The sequence below is a fragment of the Corylus avellana genome, chromosome ca5 (assembly GCF_901000735.1).
Source record: "Corylus avellana chromosome ca5, CavTom2PMs-1.0".
Classification (NCBI taxonomy): Eukaryota; Viridiplantae; Streptophyta; class Magnoliopsida; order Fagales; family Betulaceae; genus Corylus; species Corylus avellana.
Window position 1 is genome coordinate 28245193 of NC_081545.1, and position 18179 is coordinate 28263371.

At 34.8% G+C, this 18179-nt stretch overlaps 2 protein-coding genes and 1 pseudogene across 2 annotated transcripts in view; all 3 read left to right on the plus strand.

The window, feature by feature from the left end:
• LOC132182079 (cold-responsive protein kinase 1-like) overlaps positions 1–1121 on the plus strand; it is a 10504-nt gene extending 9383 nt beyond the window's left edge. Inside the window, exons 8-9 of the mRNA XM_059595286.1 lie at positions 389–539; positions 633–1121. Coding sequence (XP_059451269.1) covers positions 389–539; positions 633–950 — 469 coding nt within the window. The 3' untranslated portion in view covers positions 951–1121. The remainder of the gene's footprint in view (positions 1–388; positions 540–632) is intronic.
• A 5818-nt stretch (positions 1122–6939) lies between these two features.
• Positions 6940–11775, plus strand: LOC132182080 (cold-responsive protein kinase 1-like; annotated as a pseudogene).
• A 1632-nt stretch (positions 11776–13407) lies between these two features.
• LOC132182081 (cysteine-rich receptor-like protein kinase 2) lies at positions 13408–18178 on the plus strand (the record flags this gene model as incomplete). Its single annotated transcript, XM_059595287.1, has 6 exons — positions 13408–13778; positions 16330–16748; positions 16877–16999; positions 17106–17233; positions 17709–17922; positions 18036–18178. Coding segments are annotated over exons 1-6 (1398 nt in total), but the record flags the coding sequence as incomplete, so codon positions are not given.
• Between the last annotated feature and the right edge of the window lies 1 nt (position 18179).

Consider the following 18179-nt stretch of genomic DNA (forward strand, 5'->3'; position numbering starts at 1 on the left):
TTAATTCAAACATTAAAATGGGATTGACATAGGTGAAAGACGTGGGTCTCTCAATTGGAAACAAAGAAATGATATAATCATGGGCACAGCTAAGGGCCTTGCTTATCTGCACGAGGAATTCCATGTATGTATCATACATAGAGATATCAAAACTGGCAACATTCTTCTAGATGATGATTTCCAAGCCAAGATTGCAGATTTTGGATTAGCAAGGCTTCTACCTGAGGATAAAAGTCATCTCAGCACTAGATTTGCAGGAACATTGTAAGCCAATTCAACTAGTTACAAGTTATAGAATTAACCACCCCACTTTCTTTCAAGCTTGTTCTTTTTGTTCATTGATTACCATTATTAAATGATAGCTAATTTTATCTAATTAATCCATTAGAGGGTATACAGCACCTGAATATGCAATCCATGGTCAGCTATCAGAGAAGGTAGATATCTACAGTTTTGGTGTCGTTGTTCTTGAGATTATATGTGGCCGAAGAATTAGCGAGGTGAAGAATGATCCCAATGGCGAGTACCTCCTTGAACGGGTAATTTCCCATATCAAATATACTTATATATATAGTGCAATATCATCACAATACTAAAACTTTTTTTCCCCTATTTGATGTTGCAATTAATAGGCATGGAAATTGTATGAGAATGACAAGCATCAGGAGTTGGTGGACGAAACATTAGACCCAAACGAGTATACGACAGAAGAAGTGAGAGGAATTATAGAGATTGCTCTGTTGTGCATTCAGTCATCACCTGCTCTGAGGCCTTCAATGTCTGAAGTTGTCGTTTTGCTCAAAAGTAAAAGGTCAGTGGAGCGGCAGCCACCAAGCACGCCAGCCTACGTTGATACTGATCAGAAGAAGGTTCGTGGAGACACGTCCACTTCAACCGCATCATCAACATCTAATGCCACTGCCTCTATTTCTCAGGTCTCGGGTCGCTAATGTAAAACATATATGAAACTCTCAAGTGTCACTTTGTGTATAAAGATTGATATATAGTTTCTTGTGTGCGTTGGATAAAGGCTTTTGAGGCTATAGGTTTACATTGGAATGAAATTCATTCCCTAATGAATTAGAATTTGCATGTGGTATTAAAGGTGTTTGATAATTTATTCGGAATAAAAAAAAAATTTGAAATTTTTTTTTTTTTTTACATATCTACACAAGAGGGAGAGGGGGATTGAAACTAGTGACCTCCGCTTCATTAAACGTAATCCTAACTGATTGAGCTACCTCTTAATGACTATTTTCAAAATTTTAACTCTGAATGATTACTTATAAGGTTTAGACATTAAATACACTTTCAGAACCTTTAAAGTAGAAATAGAGTTTTTTTTTTTTTTTTTTTTAAAGAAAAAAAGAAAAAGAAGAAGTCTGCTTTAAGCCTTTAAGGGTATACTTTTCTTCTTGGAACTTGTTGACCCTCGAACGAGGTTAAGAGAACTCTTCGGTACTTGTTGAATCGCGAGTACAATACATCCTTGGCTTATACTTCTTCAAGTTGTGGACGATTGATCTATCATCCTCTCACGGTTGAAAAGACCGGGTCATAATTAGGTATACGAACACGCGTCAATTTTTTAATGGTACTAACGTGACTTTATGAAATTTTGAATGGAATTTAGATGAATGTATCATCTTCGTCTTTATGTAAACTTGAGGTATCTCATGTGATATAAACTAAATCCTAAGGGACAAAAAATAAAATTGTTAAACCACATGGAGCAATAAAGTATTTAACTCTTTTTTTATGAGGTATGAGTACATTGTTGTTCATTTAATTGTTTTTTTGTTTTTTCTTTTGGGTGTAATGCACATTAATTAATTGTTTATGTGCTTAATTGATGGACGACATTGATTTAAAATACTTTTCAGTTCGAATAAACTAAAAAATATCCAATTAGTTATAGTGAATGGGTATTTTTGTTTATATTTTTAAAAGTAAAAAGATAAAAATACCCCTTCAATATAATTAGCTAGATATGAAGATATATCATGTTTCGACATCTTTCAAGGTTTTGTCCTCATATATCATGTTCGGACGACGTCTTTCAAGGTTTTCCATCGAATAAAAAAAAAAAAAAAAAGTGTTGACTTCAAGTCTTCTTCGACCTCAAGGTATCGGGTTGGACAGTTATGGGTGAAATTTAAAACCGCATAACCGTAACCGCTAACTGTCTAACTGCTTTGAAAGTGGTTAGTAAAAATCGCTAACTGCCTAGGCAGTTGCGATTAGTGAGTTTTAAAAATCCGCTAATAGCTACCCGCTAACCGCTTTTTTTAAATATAATATATATTTATATTATATATATATATTTCATATAATAAATCTCAATAAGTTATTGTAGCATAGTGGTAAATGCGCCATTTTTTCACCAAGAAATCCGGGGTTCAATTCCCCCAAAGCTCAAGCACAATGCCTCACGCAGTGCAGTTCTCTCTCTTCCTCCATAACACTCTGAAAAATCCAGATTTCTCTCTCTCTTCTCCCATATTGACACCATGTGTCAACTGTGTCCAATGCAGCATAGGTAAACAAAAAAATCCATTGTTTTTTTTTTTTTCTTTTTTCCTTTGTACATATTCATATGACCTGGAAATATTTAGATCATTATTTTTATTTTGATCATACAATGGGGTCCTTTTGGATTTAGAAAATTTTCTTTGTAATTATTTATTATTGATTTCTTCTTGTTTAAGAGCTTTTCAATACTGTTGCAACCCATTAATGGAGAATTTTATTTGAAAAAAAAAAAAAAACTTTAAAATGAGCAACAAAATTTTTTTAAAGTGAGCCCAAAACTGGCCCAAAACCAATCCAAAACTAGCCCAAAATTGGTCAAAAAAAAAAGGCCCAAAAAAAGGGGTTAGAAAAAAGTGGTTATCTCAAAGCGGTTAATCGCTAATCGGGCAGTTGACCGCCTAGACAGTTAATCGCTACCCGGTTAGCGAAGGCGGTTAGTAAAAATTACTAACCGCCTAGACAGTTGCGGTTAGCGGTTTTAACCACTAACCGCTAACCTCCAAGGGCGGATCAGGGGGTCGACTGGGGGCATAAAATTCTCCTTGCCCTTTGGTATAATTTTTTTGTATGCCACTTAGCCGTGATTATGCCCTCTCTCAGGCATAAGTATGCCCTTCAACCATGATTATGCCCTCTCCCTCATGCTTCAACCATATATTATGCCCCTTCGTAAAATGAAATTTGAAAAAAATTAGAAACTTAGTGTTTCAAACGAAGGGAAGGAAGAAGACGATGAATAGTATTCTAAACGGTGCGTTTTCTTTTTTAGGAATATTGACTGGGGAGTGGGGACAGGCTGCAACAAATATAAACAAAACAATAAAAAAAAAGTAAAGAATGATGGGGAACAGCAGCCGTGTAAGTTAAAAAAAAATAATAATAAGAATCCAAGCCCAAAGTGGGGAACAGCGGCTCTATAAATTAAAAACAAAATAAAAGACTTTGTAAAAATAAAACACGCGTGCTTGTTAGCCTTGTAAAAATAATTGTTCTTTTAAATGGATTGTCTTAATATTTATATAATTATATTGCTATTAAGCGTATTTTTGCTAATTGTTTTTATATATATATATATATTTTCATATTTTAATTGTATAAATATATAATTGTAGTTGTCTAAAATTATGGAGAAAAATAACGATTCTATTGACCTCCAATCAAATTCTAAACAACCTCGTGTTGAAGTAGATTTAGCAAATCTATCCAGAGATCCTTACTTTAAAAAAAGAAAAAAAGAAGTGTGATTATCATCTTAGTGATAGAGACTAAATTCGAAGAGCATATCTACAAATAGGACAATTGAATTAGCGCTAGTAGTGACAAAACAAATTGTAAGTTCTATTTATATGTTTTAAAACATAATTAAAAATTTTGTTGAATTATTCACTTGTTCAGTTGGTTTTATTTTTGTTCAACTTTATTTTTGTATTCATTAAAAAAATACAGCAATGCAAAAAGAAGACCAAAAAATTATTTTTTATATTTAATTATTTTTTAGTTATTTTAATTATTTTATTCATTAAAAAAATGCTCCCACGTAGGAAAAATCCTGCGTCCGCCACCACTAACCGCAACCGCTATTTCAGCCGTATGGACAACCTTGATAATTATTTCTTTTGGTTTCAAAATTATTTCTCATTCTCTCAAACTTCACCTGCTGCTACGTATCTAAAAGAGCTGAAGAATCGATGAACCGAAATAGAAAGAAGCTAGCATGGGGTGATATTGTTAAGATGGTGGTGGTTGACGGGTGTGGCTTTGGCAGACCCATAAATCAATCTCTTAAATAAGGCTTGCAGCCAATACAACGTGTCCAGCGAGTCGTCCTTCTATACTAACCTAAACGCCACCTTCTCCAACCTCAGAGCACAGCTGACCAACAACACCAACACCAGATTCGCAACTCCACAGGATTCCGCCCATGCCTTGCCAGCCTTGGTGCGGTGCCGGAACTACCTCTCTAGTGCTGACTGTCTCGCTTGTTTCACTGCCGCCGTTTCTCAAATCCGCAACTGCTCCGCGGCCAACGGGGCCCGCGTCATCTATGATGGCTGCTTTGTTACGAGCCTAAGTAATAGATCTCATAACTGGACCTTGGGTACATAGAAAAATAGGACTAGTCTTGCGTTTCCTACCTATGATTGCAGAAAATTGAGATCGTTAGAGAGACCCCAAACCTCATAACACAAAGTGTTAATTTTACTGAAATATTCTCTGCCAATATTATTGCAAAAGTCTGCTTTAAATAGAGGTTACAACCGACATAGATTTACTCTAGAGTTTGTAAACCTATACTACTAGGACTGGGAGACATAAGGCACCATAAAGGAAATACCTTACAACTCCAACAAGGGCTTGGAAATCCTATTTATTTAAGAACTACGACATTAACAAGAAATAAGAAAAAATAACAATCATATGGAAATAATAAAGATAACTCTTAACCAAGTTAAGAGACAAGGCAGAGACTACTAATAGATTACTAATAGACCTAGGATTGTAACATGCTTCCTCAGGTACAACCTCCATCGATCCACGCGCGCCTTCTTTCTTATTATTTATTTCTGCATTTTTTTTTTATTCTACTAGCTAGCTAGTCAAAAGAATGATATGATTAATTTAAGGTGTAAGTGTAACGGTAAATACTATATTTTTATGATTCCAAATGAATTATTGACTAGTGTCACGGTAGTCTTTTTTTTCCATTTTCTCACTCTCTCTCTCTCTTCTTTTCTCCATTTTGAAAAACTCAAACCCAAAAAATCTTCAAAAAATCAAAAATTCAAATAAAAAAATCAACCTAAAAAATCAAAAATCCAAACGTCAAACCCAACAAATTTTCAAAAACCCAAAAAATCTTCTTATCTTCTCTTCTCCCTTTTTTTTTTTTTTTTTGCTTCTCTTCTTCTTCTCTTCTCATTTTCTTTTTCTTCTTCATCTCTGCGCCCGCTTTTCTTTTGCTACCGTGTAGAGAGACTGAGAGAGAAGAGGGAGATGGTGAGAGAAGAGGGAGCTGGCCGTAGTGAAGAGAGAAGAGGGAGATTGAGAGAGGGAAAGAAGATCCGGAAAAAAAAGAAGATCTGGAAAGAATAAATAATAAAAGAGGGAAAGGAGAGGGAACAAGTTGAATGTCTTGCTAATTTTTTTAGTGACATGCCAGCATTTTACCACGTCAGAAATTTCTGATGTGGCATTTTCACATGTTAGAAATTTTTGACGTGTTAAAAAATCACTTCAGTAATTACTGATGTGCCAACTTTGCCATGTCAGAAAAATATTTACTGACGTGGTAAAAAGTCGTGTACTGTAGCCATGTCAGAAATTGATTTTTTTTTTTTTTTGTAGTAGGGTGGGAAAAGTGGTGGAGTGGGGCATTAGTGGACAGGAACGGCGAAGACGAACAAATCTAGCTTGGAAGAAAGGAGTAATGTTGGGTTGAGCTCTCTCGTGGAAGAGAGCTTTTTTTTTCTTATTCTTATTATTCTTATTATTTTTTTAAGAGAAATTCATTCATGAATAATCAAGAGCATAAAAGCTCTTATAATTATAGAGCATAAAGCTCTAAAATTCATAACCGAAGCTAAAAGATTACACGTCATAGAAGTTAAAAACATACAAATCTTATATTGAAATTCTATGACGTCTACATCCGCTAATCCATGCCTAATCTTTAGCTTATAGAACAAATCTGTCCGGTACAAATTCAATCCGAGATATAGGTAGCCATTTTCCAGGCATGAGCAAAAGCACCACGCCAAAACTAGTCCTTCTCGACCTGAAAGGCCAGAAAATTATTTACGTCCTAAGCTCAAACGCCAGGACAATAAAACAAGCAAGAAAATACAGGAAAAAACAACAAAAAACACCAAGACACACCAGCAAACATCAGAGCAAGGAGCAAAGGAGTGGACGACCAGGCATAAACAATATAGTCTTGCATCACCATTATCCTCAAATATGGACATTCAAAAAAAAAAAAAAAAATGGTAGAGTGGAGTTGACGACTGGGCATAAACAAATGTTGACCGTAGTGGGGTGGGGCTTGTGGGGGAGGGTTGGACAAAGTGACTAATACTAATCAAAAGTGAGTTATTTTCATTACACGATTTTAACTCGCTCTTTAGTGCGTACATAACTACAAGACCGTACCACTGAACCCCGTCATCGATGGTGACATTGTTTTTTTATTTTTTTATTTTTTATTTTATTTTGGATTTCAAATTTATATCGATCCTTTTTATCATACTTAATTTCTATCCAAACTAACCCTATTAGCCCAATATAGTTGACCGAGAGAATTTAAATTATGTTTACTAATTAAATCAACATGAAACTTTACCTAACTAAACTGACTAACTCCTATATATATATACCAAGTACTGCTACGTACTACTTCCGAGCTTGAAGATGAACCCAAATAGAAAGAAGCATGGGGTGTTGTCAATGATATTGTTAATATGGTGGTGGTTGACGGCTGTGGTTGTTGCAGACCCACAGATCAATCTCTTAAACAGCGGCTGCAGCCAATACAACGTGTCCAACGAGTCGGCCTTCTATGCAAGCCTAAACGCCACCTTCTCCAGCCTCAGAGCACAGCTCAACAACAACACCAACACCAGATTCGCAACTGCACAGCAAGTCACGGGTTCCGCCTACGCCATGGTCCAGTGCCGGAACTACCTCTCTACCGCCGACTGTCTCGCTTGTTTCACCGCCGCTGTCGCTCAAATCCGCAACTGCTCCGCCGCCAACGGTGCCCGCGTCATCTACGACGGCTGCTTCCTCCGGTAGGTATACACCCTCCATCCACGCTTTCGATCATTATATTATAATAAAATAATGCAGATTGATATTGTATTTGTATATCATTTGTTTATTTATTAAATGAAATTAAGCTTTTATAAAATAAAAAAATTAAATTGACTAGCCCTTTTCTATGGTCATTATTAAAATAAAAAATATAACTATGGTTTATATAAATATTAAACCCTATAGTTTTTTTCTGGAACGAAATGCCCTTACTTACACGCAACCATCGTCATGTTAACTTTACCAGTGGGGAGGGGGTTCGGTGGAATTACATATTTTTTTAATAATTAATTTTGTAGTCATTAATTGTCCCTTAATCGTGTGTTTTCTTTTCTTTTATAGTTGCTTGAATTGAATATTAATTTGACTAGTGGGGACTGGGGACGAAAGAATTCAAAAATTCCATTTGGGTTAATTGGTTTATACCGTTAACAGTTGGCACGCTTTGTTTTCTAAGAATCTGTTAATTAAACTGTCTCATAGCCACGATATAATTATTTGTTAAGCTGGCAATGGGTAGATCTAGACAGATAATTCCACCGGCCACCGCTGTGCCCGCGGGCATTGACTTCAACTTAAGCAGCCCACCATGTAACATGCAACCTTGTTTGTTAAATCCCATCCCATCCCCCCATATTTCTCCACATTTCACCACGTTATTCACTTCATTTTTTTTAAAAAAAAACATTCTTACTTATATATCAAATCATTCACTTTTATATTATATCACTTACTTTTTATTACTATTCAAATAAAAAAATCACTACAAAATAAAAATTTTCACTTTTTAATACTACTTTTTCATTTTCCCGTATCAATCATTATTTTATTTTTACACATGAACAGTGCCATAGTGGGGGGTGTTGTTTAACAAACACCTCCATCAATCTTTCTAGTCTAAATTAATAGACTGGGGAATATATAGTCAATGTTCAAGATCTCTCTAGAGAGATATTGAGATTATAAATGAAGAAATATGCTAGAATCTAATAAAAATTTTATATTTTGCTCATAAAAATTTATGTGGCTAGATGCCACATTATTTGTTTTTTGTTTTGTTTTGTCTTTTTTCCTTTCACTAAAAATATGATGTGACATCTTGCCACTTGAACTTTTATGGGCAAAATGTGAAGTTTTTATTATATTTTAGCATTTCTCATAAATGAAACATGTGTCCCATTGATAATATATATATTTTAAAAATAATCATAAAAAACTTAAGGGGGTGGCCGGCCACCCCTGTTGCAGCCACCCCGTTAAGTTTTTTTTTTTTAATTATTTTAAAAAAAATACATAATATTTAATTAATTTTTTTTTATTAATATGACATATGTTTATTTATAGCCTCAGGATCTCTTTAGAGAGATTTTGACAATTAACTGGATATTTTTTAATTAATTTTGAACTAAAGAGGATCCGAATCTGCCGACCATAGTATGGTACTACGTCGTATTCATTATCCTACTACTTAGGCTACTATAAATTATAATATCTAACGACTAAGGAGCAATGCTATATATTATTTTTTTTCTTTGAAATTAATTATTTGATATGCAAGATTTACAGTACCTTCACTTAAGTGGGTTTTACAAATTTAATAGTTACTTTTTAAAAATAATAACAATAATAATATTAAATGACGAAAAATATTAAATTGCATTTCTCAATATCAAACTACATGTTTTGTGCACCTCATTAAACTACATGTTCCAACTAAAAACTTTTACTCTCAAACCATATATATTAAATTACCATTTATCTCAAAATATTAAAAAAGTAAACTTAATTAATTATTTAATTAACATTATAACAAATTTTTTAAATTTTCTTTCAGCTACGAGAGCAGTAGCTTCTATGACCAAACCACTGAGCCTGGAAATGAAGGGATTTGCGGAAATCAGACAGCATCGCAGCCTACTGCTTTTAGTGCTGCCGTGAAAGAATTGTTAGCAGATCTCCAGGTTGCAACGCCTAGGATTAATGGTTTCTTTGCTGCGAGCAAGAAGGAAGCGGTTGGTAGTGCTGGTAACGCAACAGTGTATGCTGTGGCGCAGTGTGCTGAAACAGTTAGTGAAATAGGTTGTCAGGATTGCTTGACAGTTGCGTCCAGAAATGCAGAAGTATGTATTCCTAGTGTAGTTGGTCGTGCAATTGATACTGGGTGTTTCCTGAGGTACTCAGAGACGCCCTTCTTTGCTGATAACCAAACTACTAATATTTTGCCCTTCTTAGGAAATGGTGAGTCTTGAGTAATTAATGAGATCTTTTTTCCAATTTTCCTGCTTTGTACGTAATTAGTTTCAAATCTTTTTTTTTATTACTGAAATGGGTGATGCCCTACTTTTAATTACAGGAAGCTCAAGCACCAAGAAAGCCATTATCATTGGAGTAGTGGTTGGGGGTGTCGTAGGTGCTGTTCTCATTTTAGCTGTGTTTGTCTGGTTTATAATACTAAGAAGGCGCAAGCCAATTATTAGAGGTAATTAATGTGAACACTAAAGATTTTGTTGTGAGTGTACTTGTAAGGTTGTGTCATATATTGTAAAGTATAAAGAAAGCGAGTAGTTATTATATTAACTGACCATAACCTTTTTATACTCCATAGCAGGTGACATACTAGGGGCAACTGAGCTGCAAGGCCCAGTGAATTACAAGTACAAAGATTTGAAATCTGCAACAAAAAATTTCAATGAAGAAAACAAACTCGGAGAAGGAGGTTTTGGTGATGTATACAAGGTAAAACTTTTTTCCTTATTTAGAGTATGTTGGATATTGTGTTTGAAAAATATAACTTTTATGTCAAAAAAATAGTTTTTTTGGCAAAAGCTTCAAAATGCGTTTTAGTCATTTTTAGAATTTGTTTCGGATTGCGTTTGAGAAATAGAGCTTTTAAGTCAAAAAACGATTTTTAAGTTTTTGCCAAAAGTGTGTTTTGAACATTTTTGAGTTTTTTAGAACCTTAAAAGCGCTTTTAATTTTTTTATATCAAACATGTATTTTTTTTTTTCTTCATATAGACTTTTTGAGTATTAAACGCACTTTTAAGCCCCTCAAATGCACACCCAAACAGGTCCTTAGTTGTTATTAGATATTCATTTAAATTTACCATTAATGCATTTATAATCCTCTAGCTTTATGGTTGATTAATTTTCTATCTCTTTTATCTTTGCGTTATTGACTAGGGTACTCTGAAAAATGGGAAGATAGTTGCTGTAAAGAAACTAGCTATTAGCCAATCTTCAAGGGCAAAGGCAGATTTCGAGAGTGAAGTGAAGCTTATAAGTAATGTTCATCATCGGAACATGATCCGTCTTCTTGGGTGTTGCACCAAAGGACCAGAACTACTTCTTGTCTATGAATACATGGCAAACAGCAGCCTCGATAAATTCTTGTTTGGTAACTTAAGCTCAACTCTTCAATGCTTTCACATAAATGCATTTAACGTTTAAATGGGATCTTTTGACTTGTTTTGTAACTTGTATTTAATTCAAACATTATAATGAGATTGACATAGGTGAAAGACGCGGGTCTCTCAACTGGAAACAAAGAAATGATATAATCATGGGCACAGCTAGGGGCCTTGCTTATCTACACGAGGAATTCCATGTATGCATCATACATAGAGATATTAAAACCGACAACATTCTTCTAGATGATGATTTCCAAGCCAAGATTGCAGATTTTGGGTTAGCAAGGCTTCTACCCGAGGATAAAAGCCATCTCAACACCAGATTCGCAGGAACATTGTAAGCCAATTCAACTAGTTACAAGTTATAGAATTAACCACCCCACTTTCTTTTAAGCTTGTTCTTTTTGTTCCTTGATTACCATTATTAAATGATAGCTAATTTTATCTAATTAATCCATTAGAGGGTATACAGCACCTGAATATACAATCCATGGTCAGTTATCAGAGAAGGTAGATATCTACAGTTTTGGTGTCGTGGTTCTTGAGATTATATGTGGCCGAAGAATGAACGAGGTGAAGAATGATCCCAATGGCGAGTACCTCCTTGAACGGGTAATTTCCCATATCAAATATGCTTATATAAATACTGCAATATCATCACAATACTAAAACTTTTTTTCCCCTATTTGACGTTGCAATTAATAGGCATGGAAATTGTATGAGAATGACGAGCATCAGGAGTTGGTGGACGAAACCTTAGACCCAAACGAGTATACAACAGAAGAAGTGAAAGGAATTATAGAGATTGCTCTGTTATGCATTCAATCATCACCTGCTCTGAGGCCCTCAATGTCTGAAGTTGTCGTTTTGCTCAAAAGCAAAGGGTCAGTGGAGCGGCAGCCACCAAGCAAGCCAGCCTACGTTGATACTGATCAGAAGAAGGTTCGTGGAGAGACATCCACTTCAACCGCATCATCTACATCTAATACCACTGCCTCTGTCTCTCTCAGGTCTCTGGTCGTTAATGTAAAACATAATTGAAACTCTCAAGTACTGTCACTTTGTGTATAAAGATTGATACATAGTTTCTTGTGTGCGTTGGATAAAGGCTTTTGAACCTATAGGTTTACATTGGAATGAAATTCATTCCCTAATGAATTATAATTTGTGGTATTAAAGGTGTTTGGTAATTTATTTGGAAAAAAAAAATTATTGTTGATTTTGTTTTTTTTTCTTTTTGACATGTCCACATAAGAGGGGGAGAGGAATTCGAACTATTAAGCTCCGCTTCATTAAGCGTGGTCCCAGCTGATTGAACTACCTCTTAATGACTATTTTTGAAATTTTAACTCTGAATGATAACTGATAAGGTTTAGACATTAAATACGCTTTCAAAATAGAGTTTTTATTTTTTGGGAAACTTCACTAAGGACCCCCAAACTTCCACCGGTTTTGAAATACCCCCCTTGAACTTCAAAATTTCTCAATTTAGTCCCCTGAACTTTCAATTGCTCTCAATTTGGATCATTTCGTTAATTTTAGCCGTTAAAAATTCAAAAAAAGACCAAAATATACATGATTTTTGTTTTTTTAAAAATAAAAAAACGTTTTAGAAGTTGAAATTTTACACAAAAGTCAGGGATATAAACGTCATGTGACGTTTAAAATCTGATAGAGGGATCCAAATTGAAAGCAATTGAAAGTTCAGGGGACTAAATTGAGATATTTTGAAGTTCAGGGGGGGTATTTCAAAATGGGTGAAAGTTTGGAGGTCCTTAGTGAAGTTTTCCCTTCTTTTTTTTTTAAGTCTGCTTTAAGGGTATACTTTTCTTCTTGGTATTTCTTGACCCTTGAACGAAGGTTAAGAGAACTCTTCGGTACTTGTTGAATCGTAAGTACAATACATCCTTTCGCTTATACTTCTTCAAGTTGTAGACGATTGATCTATATCATCCTCTCGCGGTTGAAAAGATGTGGTCATAATTAGGTATATGAACACGCGTCAATTTTTTAATGGTGCTGATGTGACTTTATGAAATTTTGAACGAAATTTAGATAGAGGTACTATATCTGTTTTTATGTAAACTCGAGGTACCTCATATGATATAAACTAAACCCTAAGGGACAAAAAATAAAATTGTTAAACTACATGGGGCAATAAAGTATTTAATCCTTTTTTTTTTTTATGAGGTATGAGTACATTGTTGTTCATTTAATTGTTTTTTTGCTTTTTCTTTCGGGTGTAATGCACATTAATTAATTGCTTATGTGCTTAATTGATGGACGGCATTGAATTATAATACTCTTCAGTTCAAATGAATTAGAAAATATTTAATTAATTATAATGAATATGTATTTTTGTCTGTGTTTCAAAAGTAAAAAAATAAACATACAATTTCACTATAGTTAAAATTAACTAGACATGACGATATATGACGACATTTTTCAAGGTTTTGTCCTCATATATCATGTTCGGACGACGTCTTTCAAGGTTTTCCATCGAATAAAAAAAAAAGTTTTTGACTTCAAGTCTTCTTCGACCTCAAGGTATCGGGTTGGACAACCTTGATAATTATTTCTTTTGGTTTCAAAATTATTTCTCATTCTCTCAAACTTCACCTGCTGCTACGTACGTATCTAAAAGAGCTGAAGAATCGATGAACCGAAATAGAAAGAAGCATGGGGTGATATTGTTAATATGGTGGTGGTTGACGGGTGTGGTTTTGGCAGACCCACAGATCAATCTCTTAAATAAGGCTTGCAGCCAATACAACGTGTCCAGCGAGTCGTCCTTCTATACTAACCTAAACGCCACCTTCTCAAACCTCAGAGCACAGCTGACCAACAACCCCAACACCAGATTCGCAACTCCACAGGATTCCGCCCATGCCTTGCCAGCCTTGGTGCAATGCCGGGACTACCTCTCTAGTGCTGACTGTCTCGCTTGTTTCACCGCCGCCGTTTCTCAAATCCGCAACTGCTCCGCCGCCAACGGTGCCCGCGTCATCTACGATGGCTGCTTCCTCAGGTACAACCTCCATCGATCCACGCGCGCCTTCTTTCTTATTATTTATTTCTGCATTTTTTTTTTAGTCTACCAGCTAGCTAGTCAAAAGAATGATATGATTAATTTAAGGTGCATGTGTAACGGTAAATACTATATTTTTATGATTCCAAATGAATTATTGATTTTTTTATTATTTATTTTATTAAGAATTCATTTAAAAATTAGTTAAAAATGTCACGTTAGTCTTTTTGTTTATTGGTCATCGATCTTTCATGTATTGGTAAAAAACAAAAACAAAAATAAAACAAAATAATATCACAAATACAACATAAAAATTGTTTAACTGCGACTTTTGCGCAAAATATGTTTCCTAATTAAGTGGAACTATGATTTTTTTAAATAATTAATTTGCTATCATTAATTGTCGTGATGAGGAATGATTTTTTTTTTTTACTTGTTTTTTAATTTAAAAATTATTATTAAATTCGTAGAGATCATGTGTTTGCCTAAGAAACGGATCAATTCCATAGCTGAAAACGATACTATTCCAGCTACATATACCGGTTAGGAGATGATCTAAAAGTCTTGCCCTATTTTCAAAAAAATCACATCTCCTCACACACCCCAATGACATGCAGTAACCAATTCCCTTTTTTAGCACATTTAAGGGAAAAAAAAAAAAAAAATCAAAATCTCTATTAGGGGGTGGTTCCGTGGTTAAGTTAGATAGTTAAATGATTACTGCATGTTATTGAGGTGTGTGAGAGATGTGATTGTTTCGAAAATAGGACAAGACTTTCAATAATCTCCTGACAGGTTCACAGCTTGTTCAACATCATCCCCAAACGCCGACCCGACCAGCTTTTGCCTACGTTGATTGTTTCCAGCCCGCACCGCATCGGAACAAAGACCGCTTCACCCAATCAGGCCGATGTTGTAATTAATTTTTTTATATAAATTTTTCTAGCAAAATGGCATAAGAGCAGGAAAGAGTATTTTTTTTTAAAAAATGAGAGAAAGATGGGTGGTTCCTACCACTTTCATGTCAAAATGGGGTGGTCGAATCCCCACCTTATTTTAGCTAAGGGGTGGCCGGAGCCACCCCCCGGCCGATCCGGGTGAAGTCACTTCGATATGCACTTCACCCTCTTTTCACAAAAAAAAAAAAAAAGGATTTCCGGTGCATTTGGGTACGCACTCCTGGTAATGGGTGCGGTTTTCGTTCATACCGGCCAGATGGGGTGTCAAACCAATCAAATTTCTCAGGTGGTCCCCATTTCACCCCAAACGCAGCAACTGATCCCTCTCCTTTTCTTTTGCCAGCGCAGGGTCCTGGACTCACCCCTTGGCCATGTATTCACCACCTCGATCGGGTTGGTGGCTCTGGGGCCTCTTTGTCGGCGGTCCCGGCCATCTGACGCATTAAGGGGTGTATTGAAACCACCCATCTTTCTTTTTTTCTTTTTTTATTTTGTTTCTTTTAAAAATAATAATAATATGAAAGTCAATTCTTTTTTCTGTATTTGAGCCACCTAATTGAGCGCCCGCTTAACCCATTGGGACATTGTGTCTGACTCTTTTTCAAATTATTCTTTTAATTGTGTGAAGAGAAAGATGGGCACAAACAATTCCATTTTAGCTTTGGCGGTGGTTGAACCAATCCCATCTTTCTCCTCCTTTTTTTTTTTTTTTTAAAAGAAAAAAATTAATATGAAAAAAAGTTAATTTTTGCTGCCACCTGTCAGTTGGCACTGTAGCTGGAACAGTGCCATTCCAACTACAGTACTGGCCCGGCTGTTGCCAAACATAGCTTTAATGTGCGGTCCTTATCGGTGGCTCATAATTCCACAGCTGTGCCGGTATTGACTAATTAAAGCAACCAACCACCTTGTAGACCATAGTACGTGGTATAAATTAGGAAAATGCTGTGTTTTTTTTTTTTTTTTGAAATAATATTTTTTTTTTAAAATCAAGTAAAATTAATAATGGTTGCTTTTTAAAAAAAAAAAAATTTAAAAGATAATATCCACATAAGACAAAAAAAATACTATAAAAATATTAAGAAAGTCCATAGCATTCCCCAATTTATTAACGGTATTCATTATCCTAAATATATTATCTAACTATATGTTTTGTGCACCACCGCTTCTTGGTAGTTACTAAAATCTACTTGTTGCTTTAGGATTTATTTGAAATTGCGTTTGAAATGCCTAAAAATACTTTTAACACTCAAAAAATCCATTTGAAGAAAAAAAATATTTGTTTGGTAAAAAAATTAAAAGCGCTTTTTTAAGGGTAAAAAAACCTAAAAATGGTCTAAACGCACTTTTGGTAAAAACTTAAAAATGAAGCTTTTACCCAAAAGCTCTTTTTAATTTAAAAGCTGTATTTCTCAAACGTAATTTCAAACATGCTTTTAAAAAAAGTTCAATTACAGAAACAATGTTCAAATTTAAAATTTTTATTATGACATTATGTTAAATTATTACTTAATTGATAAGTTTATCCTAAAAGTCTAATCTATTTCATTCGAGTAATATTCTAACATAATATTCTTTAAAAAAAATTTCAGGTACGAGAGCAGCAGCTTCTATGACCAGACCACTCAGCCTGGTGGTGAAGGGCTTTGTGCAAATCAGACCACATCGCAGCCTACTGCTTTTACTGATGCTTTTAGCGCTGCGGTGAAAGAACTGTTAGTAGATCTCCAAGTTGCTACGCCAAGGATTAATGGTTTCTTTGCAGCGAGCAAGAAGGAAGTGGTCGGTGGTGTTGGTAATGCAACAGTTGTGTATGCTGTGGCACAGTGTGTCGAAACAGTTAGTGAAATAGGTTGTCAGGATTGCTTGACAGTGGCGTCTACCAATGCAGAACGATGTCTTCCTGGTGCGGTTGCTCGGGCAGTTGATGCTGGGTGTTTTCTGAGGTACTCAGACACACCCTTCTTTGCTGATAACCAAACTACTAATATTCTGCCCTTTTTAGGAAATGGTGAGTCTCAAATCTTTTATTTTCTTACTGTTGGACAATATATATATTGGTCTCTCTCTCTCTCTCTCTCTCTATATATATATATATATATATATTCAGTACTTAAAAATATTGGTGATGCCATGCAGGAAGTTCAAGCAACAAGACAGCCATTGTAGGAGGAGTAGTTGGGGGTGTCGTAGGTGCTATTATCATTATAGCTTTGTTTGTCTGGTTTATAATACTAAGAAGGAGCAAGCCAGTCAATAGAGGTAATTAAGTGAAGGACAAAGGTTTTTTTTTTTTACTATTTTAGTTTATGATGTTTTATGGTTTTTTTTTTTCTTTTCTTTTTCTAAATTAATCATTTTATAGCAGGTGACATACTAGGGGCAACTAAGCTGCGAGGCCCAATTAATTACAAGTATAAAGATTTGAAATCTGCAACAAAAAATTTCAGTGAAGAAAACAAACTCGGAGAAGGAGGTTTTGGTGATGTATATAAGGTAAAACTTTTTTGTTAATTTAGAGCATGTTTGAGATTGTGTTTGAAAAATAAAGTTTTTAAGTCAAAAAACGCGTTTCGGTAAAGCTTAAAAAATAAAGTTTTTACCAAAAGTGCGTTTTAGTCATTTTTAAAAATTGTTTGACAAATAGAGTTTTTCAATTAAAAAAAAAAAAAAAAAAAAGCTTTGGAAAAAGCTTCATTTTTAAGCTTTGCTAAAAGTGCATTTTGACAATTTTTAGGCTTTTTAGACTTTTAAAAGCGTTTTTAATTTATTTTATCAAACATGTATTTTTTTCTTTAGACGGACCCTTTTTTTAAGTGTTAAACGCATTTTTAGGCATCTCAAATACACACCCAAACAAGCCCTTACTTGTTATTAAATATTCATCTAGATTTACCATTAATGCATTTATAATCCTCTGGTTTTATGGTTGATTGATTTTCCATCCATTTATCTTTGCATTATTGACTAGGGTACTCTGAAAAATGGGAAGATAGTTGCTGTGAAGAAACTAGCAATAGGCCAATCCTCAAGAGCAAAGGCAGATTTCGAGAGTGAAGTGAAGCTTATAAGTAATGTTCATCATCGGAACATGATCCGTCTTCTTGGGTGTTGCACCAAAGGACCAGAACTACTTCTTGTCTATGAATACATGGCAAACAGCAGCCTCGATAGATTCTTGTTTGGTAACTTAAGCTCAACTCTTCAATGTTTTCACATAAATGTAGGCTTAAGTACTATTTCATGAAAAAGATCAGAAGTATTGTCAAAAACATTCTAATGGGATTGATTGATATAGGTAAAAGACGAGGGTCTCTCAACTGGAAACAAAGAAATGATATAATCATGGGCACAGCTAGGGGCCTTGCTTATCTACACGAGGAATTTCATGTATGTATCATACATAGAGATATCAAAACCGGAAACATTCTTCTAGATGATG